Consider the following 7,689-nt stretch of genomic DNA (forward strand, 5'->3'; position numbering starts at 1 on the left):
TTGAAATAAACCGAAGATCAGATTGAGACGCAACCAACAATTTGCATTCGAGGAAAACGAGTAACTGAGACATGGTCAACAAATCAAAGCTGGAAACATGAGAGGTTGAGCAGTTTTGCCTGATATTTTCTTTGTTCCTTGGCTGCGTTCTTCTAATGCATGTTTGTAGCTTACTGTGACTCGTACGCCTCGTGAGCACCACGTAAAATGAAGACAAAAACGAATGGAAATAAAGGAAAAACCAAAGTAAGTCTTGCTACATCACTCAATGCGCTTCGTCCAGAAGTCCTAGCTCAGGGAGAAGTCTTTTTCTCCCAAGCCAGAACCGACCATGTCTCTTCACCGAATGAGAAATAACGATAAACACCATTCGTAATGAGTGTATTTCTGGTTTTCTGATAATCTAAAAGGACATGGCATAACGTCTGACGAGTTTGTTCTCAGCTGAAGAACTGTTCTAGTTCTTCTTCCATGTTGGCCTCCGGCACCATTTGGTCCAACTCTCGCTCGCCTCTTCCGTGGCTGGCGGCAGCAGCCGAACCGCCGGAGGCCGAGAACCAAGGATTAATGCAGCTGTAATGAATCAGAAACAAAAAAATGACATGGTCTTCGCATTATTGACCTGGAGGGCTGTCGAAAAGCTAAACTTCAAATAAACCGAGGATCAGATTGAGACGCAACCAACAATTTGCATTCAAGGAAAAGCAGAAACTGAGACACGGTCAACCACTTGGAGAAATCAGAGCTAGAAACAGGCGAGGTTTGGCAGTTTTGACTGATATTTTCTTTGTTCCTTGGCTGCGTTCTTCTAATGCATGTTTGTAGCTTACTGTGACTCGTACGCCTCGTGAGCACCACGTAAAATGAAGACAAAAACGAATGGAAATAAAGGAAAAACCAAAGTAAGTCTTGCTACATCACTCAATGCGCTTCGTCCAGAAGTCCTAGCTCAGGGAGAAGTCTTTTTCTCCCAAGCCAGAACCGACCATGTCTCTTCACCGAATGAGAAATAACGATAAACACCATTCGTAATGAGTGTATTTCTGGTTTTCTGATAATCTAAAAGGACATGGCATAACGTCTGACGAGTTTGTTCTCAGCTGAAGAACTGTTCTAGTTCTTCTTCCATGTTGGCCTCCGGCACCATTTGGTCCAACTCTCGCTCGCCTCTTCCGTGACTGGCGGCGGCCGCCAAACCGCCAGAGGCCGAGAACCAGGGATGGTCCAGGATCTCTCGGGAGGTGAGGCGTTCGGCAGGTTCTCGCCGCAGGATGCTACGGATGAGGCATCGCGCCTTGGGTGTTAGCGTCTCGGGGATGCTGAACTGGCCGCGGCGGATCTTGCTGAACAGCGAGCTGGGCTCCACGTCGTGGAACGGGTAACGGCCCACCAGGATGGTGTAGAGCATCACGCCTAAGCTCCACACGTCCGCCGCCTTACCCGAATAGCTGCCATTTGCGTTGAGGATTTCCGGGCTGACGTAGGCTGGACAGCCGTGTTTGTCCGAGAGCGAATCGTCACCTCCTTCTAGGAGGTACGTATCCTCCAAACTCTCCAACTTTACAAGGCTCCTGGGAAAGACAGAGAATAATATTGAAATTTACATATTTGAAGATGTCATTTACGATCTTTGACGCACAAATTGAACATTTTATGAACATACAAAATACATGAAATGAAGCAAAAGTCTGGTTTGTTGGTTTCCTAATTTAGGTTATAAAACGGACTTAACAACTGAAAATGTTGTGTTAAAATAAGTTGTAAAATAAATGAAATGAAGCAAACTTTCGGTTGTGTTGGCTTTCAAGATCATTCGAAAATGACCAAAGACTGACCAAAAACTATTTAAGAGAAATTCAAGTGTCCAAATCCGTCAGTCCAAAATAATAAAAAACCCTTTCAAATAATATTTTCCTCTACTATTGCAGTTTTTTGACCGCAAAGCATAAATATCCTCTATGCACTGGACTAAATTCCTTGCATAAAAAAAGCAATATAAAAGACAGCCTCGGGACATTCCTGCCAGTTTAATCCAGAGGGAAATCTGGAATTCATTCTGGGAATTATAAAAAACAGGAATAATGCCACACCAAAGATGGAATTCCTCAAACAATCACTATTCCCTGTGATCCTAGTTTTTCCACTGTAATCTTGTAATTTGCAAAATAATGCAAAACATGAAACATACGGACGACGACAAACAATCTGCTATCTATTCACAGTATATCCACAATGATTTTGTTGCTAATATAAAATAAAGCACATTCTGATACTTTAAGGTGCTTTTTTTATGTGGCCATTATGTTTTCTAAAAAGCATGTCAGACTAATTTAGCAGTTTTTCTTGTATTGCAAATATGAGAGCATCAAGATGTTTTTAATAATGTCTTTGATGCAAAATCAGGGTAGAGGGTAAGTTTGAATCATGTTCATGAATCAGATTCATAGCTATGGTTCAATGATTCATTTGAATCATAAACTTAAAAAGTGATAATTAGTCAAATACTGTGAGAAATTTATATAATATTTAGATACTATAATGTGATACATATTATTTACATATATATGAATTAAATGAATACTTTAATTCAGCAAGGATGCATTACACTCATAAAAAGTGAAGTTTGAAATCTCTATATCATTGTTTCCACAAAAATATTAAGCAGCACAACTGTTTTTAACATAACATTGACAATAAATGTTTCTTGAGCAGCAAATCAGCATATTAGAATGATTTCTGAAGGATCATGTGACACTGAATACTGGAGTAATGATGCTGAAATTTCAGCTTTGCATCACAGAAATAAATTTCATTTTAAAAGATACTACAGTTTATATAACTGTTTTTTAACTAATAAATGCAGCCTGTGTCAGAATAACAGACTTTAAAAAAACATTAAAAAAATCGTACCGACCCCAAACTTTTGTTTACTTGTGCAAGTCCCTTTATGTGCTTACAGTGTTTTCAAACTACACAATTTGCATCCCTGCTTATTTATAAAAAATCTGAAAAACACTAAGATTAACTACATCACGTAGCCCAAGTTACAAAGACAAAAAATAAAAAACAACATATGCAATGAAAATATCTTTGAGGTCTTCTGCAAGCTGCCTGGTGACTCAGATTCTGAATCAGAAACCATCCGAATGAAACCGTACGCCCACTGAGTCTCAGCAAAACATCCAATCCTCGGAGCTCAAAATAGTCATATTATTTGTCCCGACAAGCGGTATCCTGCTGTGTGGAAAGGTTGCAGGGCGTCTAAATTACCTGAAGGTCAGAAATGAGCATGTCGCCCCTTCTCTGACCTGAACTTCTGACCCGTTTCCATGCACCGAAGTGCAAAGAGAACACGGCATGCTCGAAATATTCTCTTAATGACATGCAGCATATGTGAGTCACAGCTCCACGACGCGGCTGAGTTACACCGGGTCAAGAGCCTGCAAAGAACACCGGCCCACACGAAAGCAGAAAAACAGAGGACACATGGATGCACACACTAGTACATTAGGGAGCGATTCCAGACGAACTGCACTGCGGTCTCTAGCGTGCGACAGTAGAACGTTACGAGTGTCCTTCATGACATAACTAGATCAGGAACCTACTACGCCGAGGAATGCAGTTCTGTCTGGATCACTTTCCTCTCTGGTTCTAATCTTGGTGCGTGCTTGGTGTTTGATTTCTGGCCAGGGTAATACTCACGACCCTTGGCCACGTTTACCTGCGCTCGTCTGCAATCGCTCACTGAAAGGAGGATGGCTGACGCACCAGACCACAGAGCATGGGAACAGTAAGGTCACCGAGCTCACATTTAAAGCATCAGGCAACATTCTCCATTTCCATCGAGCGAGCCAGAGGGAATCTAGCTGAGCTGACTCATTTGGCCAGTGGGGCAACTGCCATTTAGCTTAAACGGGAAGGCCACCCAGATTCATAACGCATGCTTGGGATTATTTCAGACTAATTTTACTGCCAAACATATGGGCAGGCTAATTTTTTAAAAACTCAACACACAATGCCATTCAAAACCATTTTTACTTCAACAACGTGACTTTTTTCGGAGCGAAACAGAATATGCAAAATAGAAAAACAAAATAGAATACGGGACATAATGTTTTCTATTGGAAATAGATTGGAGGGGTAGAAAATTATCAAGGCTTGGTGAAGTCAGCCAAAAATGAAAGGTATTTTGGAGGTGGAGCATGATGGAATACAAAAAGCTATAATTTTTGTGATAACATGTATGACTAAAATAAAAAGTAGCGATGCACTGAAATTTCAGCAATCCAAAATATTCAGATGCAACAGCAAAGAAAATATATTTTGTTTTGGATGAAACTATTGACTGAAACAGTGAGGTTTAATTTTCACTTCTCTGATGCATCCGCATTTATTTTGTGCACAGAACAAGGATAAGCCACAACAGGTAAACTTGTCAGCAGTTTCACAGTTTGCTGAAGTAGCAATATGTAAACTTTGTTACTAAAATATCAAGAGGCAACCCGTTGCCAAATAACTTTACTATGACTGGTTTAATTTATCATTTGAGAACACAACACCCTGAAGAGCATACTAAATTCAATTACTCAAATTGTATTACTCAAAAGTTTATTTTTGGCTTCAGTTTTTGGCTAAATTAAAACTTTACTTTTTCGGTTTGGTAAAATAAATAAATAATATTTTCAGTGCATCACTAATACATAGTTGCACAGAAATTGCCTGAAATGTGTGTTAAGAAAGTACATATGGTCAATTTTGATTCCATGTTCACTATAAATAATGCATTTACAATATCAGCCTAACTTCACCTTTGCTTAATATTGTAAACGCACCACTTAAAGGCCTATATGGGTAAATTAATAAAGACCTGTAGTATTTCAGATGGTCAGTACATTTTAAAACTGGATACAAAAAAGAACTGTGGTGGCACCATGGTACTGACAGTATGAGATGGTAAAACCACAGTACTTTGAGTAATACCATTGTATGGAACGACGACGAGTATACTGTTTTTCAGCTAATTTTTAAAGGAAAAATCCAGCCATTTAAATAGGAATTTTGTGTGAGGCTGAAAGATTTCCAGACAAATATATATATATATATATAATTTACTGTGTGTAACCAAATTTGTGTCCAATCCAATGCTCTCTAGAATGAGAATGTCCCTTAATACCAGCTGCCAATGACAACAGCAAGCAGCAAATCATGGTTCACAATAGTAACTATAAGCTACAGCCCCTTCAATAATGTTTGTTTCAATAGGAAATACATCAGTAATATACCTTCATATTTGCAATCACAATATGTGAATAATGTGCTGTCCATGCAAAACAAACCTCTCTTTAAAAATCAAATGTGCATGTTATTTTTGAACCCAACAACCTTACTAGTGGCTTCTTTACCTGTCCTCGTTCTTAAAGACGAACTTCCTCAGCTTGAGGTCTCTGAGGACCAGGCCGTTGTCGTGGCAGTGCGCCACAGCTGATGCTATCTGATGGAAAAGTCTGGCAGCCTCTTCCTCTCGCAGCTTCTTGCAAGTGCGAACGAAAGAGTGCATGTCGCCATGGCTCCTCTCAAAGAACACGTACGCTTGTGTATCCCCCAGAAGAATCTCCACTATTTGGTTAATGTGCTCATGGGTGCCCAGCACGAAGTAAGCAGCCAAGGACTCTTGGTATCGACTGATATCAAACACCTGGAGGAGAGAGAGCATTTCGAATTCAATTAGAAGCCGTCATCGATTTCCCAACATCCCAAATGGAGTGCAAAAGTATTAGCCCCCCAAGACAAGAGAACTGGTATTGGTGTCTTTAGAGACGATGCCTAATTCTGAAACAAAAGAATGGAAATCCATTCAACGCCGAGTTGAAAGGCTTTACACCTCTGCTGCATTTCCGAGTCCCCAAAACATACACTGACTTTTGATGTTGCTTAGCAACAGACACCTAAAAGAGAAAGACAGGCTAAATATAACACGATAGTGGTGGACATTGGAGGCCATTCTCTCATCAGAAGATAAGAGGTTCTTACTAATGGCTCTCTGCCCATGTCAGCCCATTCAGAGTGTCTTATGTTTCAAAGTCATGTGGCCTTGCACACATGAATACATGGCTGTATGCAAGCATGCACACACACACACACACAAACTCTCTTCAGGGGTATTCCCTCATGCTTTTTTGCATGTGACAATAACTCATCACTTAGTGTCACTGTTAATGAATAACAAAAGAAAGGCCATTTATTTGACAATGCACCAAAAAGCACCTTGCTAATGAATGCAGTAAGCCAGATGCATGTCTTGCATACATCCCTATCTATAGCTGATGCAATTGCATGAGTGTTCCGTCACAAAATGACATGCATACGTGTCTGCTTCTTACCTTGCATACGAGCTCTTCCCCACTGTGCAGGTGGGTGGCTCTGAAAACGTGGTCTCCCTCAATGGGCTCCAACAAAAGGTAACTTCCAATGCAAGAAATGCAGTGAGAGGAGTCAGGGGTCTCAGGAGGGCTGGGAGATCCTAAATTGGGACTGAAACTCTGGTTGGATTCTGTAGTCCTTAGACAAGATAACGTTAGCTCCTCAAAGTCGTGTGTTTTGTGCCTCGATCTCCCATAACGCGAAATGTTAATGGGACTGGATCTCTGTATGTTCATGAGTATAGGAGGAGGTTCGTCCAGATCAGGAGGAGGGATGGAAGAGAATGACAAACAGATGCCCCCTATTTAACACTGGGCATGAAGGCAGCGGCGATTCCCCTCGACTGTAATGATGATCTTATGCGTGTGCGTTAATTGCAATGACAATGTGGCGTCATTTGAGCACACATGCAATGACGTGCATGCACGAATTGTGACCTCTATGCTCACTGTGCCCTCAAAGAACACCACGGTTTGGTTACAAGAGCCAAAAAATGCAAGAATCGGCGCGGTATAATGTAAAGGTTGTGACGTCAGGGTCGATGCAGCGCAGCAGGTAAAGAATGGGGTTTTTGCATTAAAGTAAAAGGGAAAGGTGCCAGCTGGGTTTAGATATCCTGAGAGGGCGCTCCACGCGAAGCCTGTCCATGCATCTACCAAATATGGCTAGGAAAAATTTCCTCCAGGTCGCGATCCGCCTTTTGTTACGCCTGGGAAGTCGATGCGAGCAACCAAACTCCGACGATCTCCGGCGCTTGGATCTGATTTGGACAAAGGCGAGAGGGGACGGCCGACGTTCTCCCCGGGCCTATCCCTTGTTTCAGCAACAAGACAGCATTATCATCATCTTTGTCTTCTTACTTACGTGGCTGGGAATCTAGTCCATTGAACGCGCGGGGTCAGCTGCACACACGAGCGGGCTGACTGACTGACTGACTAGTGCGCTCGCGGGACTGACTGGCGCTCTCCACGCGCACGACCGGCCCCCCTGACGTCACGGGCAAAGCGCTCTCCCATTGGCCGCTCGCTAGATGCTGACACATCCACAGTCTTGCAAGCAAGCCATCCAGGCAGTCATGTGAGATAATTGTTGTCCTTGGAATTTAATTGAAGCACCCGAAATTATCTGTCTATATCGTGAATTCTAGAGGGGACGTGTGTGTTAGGATTAAATGTCAGTTGGTTTGTGCAATGAAGCAAAAATGACATCAAACTTTGATTAACTATATATGTGTGTGTGTGTGTGTGTGTATATATATATATATATATA

The 7,689-nt window shown here is 41.7% G+C and overlaps 1 protein-coding gene across 1 annotated transcript; it reads right to left on the reverse strand.

Moving 5' to 3' along the window:
* Window positions 1–578: 578 nt before the first annotated feature.
* Window positions 579–7,376, reverse strand: LOC107697179 (tribbles homolog 2-like). Its single transcript, XM_016497855.1, has 3 exons — window positions 6,381–7,376; window positions 5,403–5,695; window positions 579–1,571 (listed from the first exon to the last, which is right to left on the reverse strand). The coding sequence occupies exons 1-3, from the start codon at window positions 6,654–6,656 to the stop codon at window positions 1,097–1,099; spliced, it is 1,044 nt and encodes a 347-aa protein (XP_016353341.1). The 5' UTR covers window positions 6,657–7,376; the 3' UTR covers window positions 579–1,096.
* Window positions 7,377–7,689: the final 313 nt, after the last annotated feature.

This window comes from Sinocyclocheilus anshuiensis, unplaced genomic scaffold (genome assembly GCF_001515605.1).
Source record: "Sinocyclocheilus anshuiensis isolate Anshui unplaced genomic scaffold, SAMN03320099.WGS_v1.1 scaffold38, whole genome shotgun sequence".
Classification (NCBI taxonomy): domain Eukaryota; kingdom Metazoa; phylum Chordata; class Actinopteri; order Cypriniformes; family Cyprinidae; genus Sinocyclocheilus; species Sinocyclocheilus anshuiensis.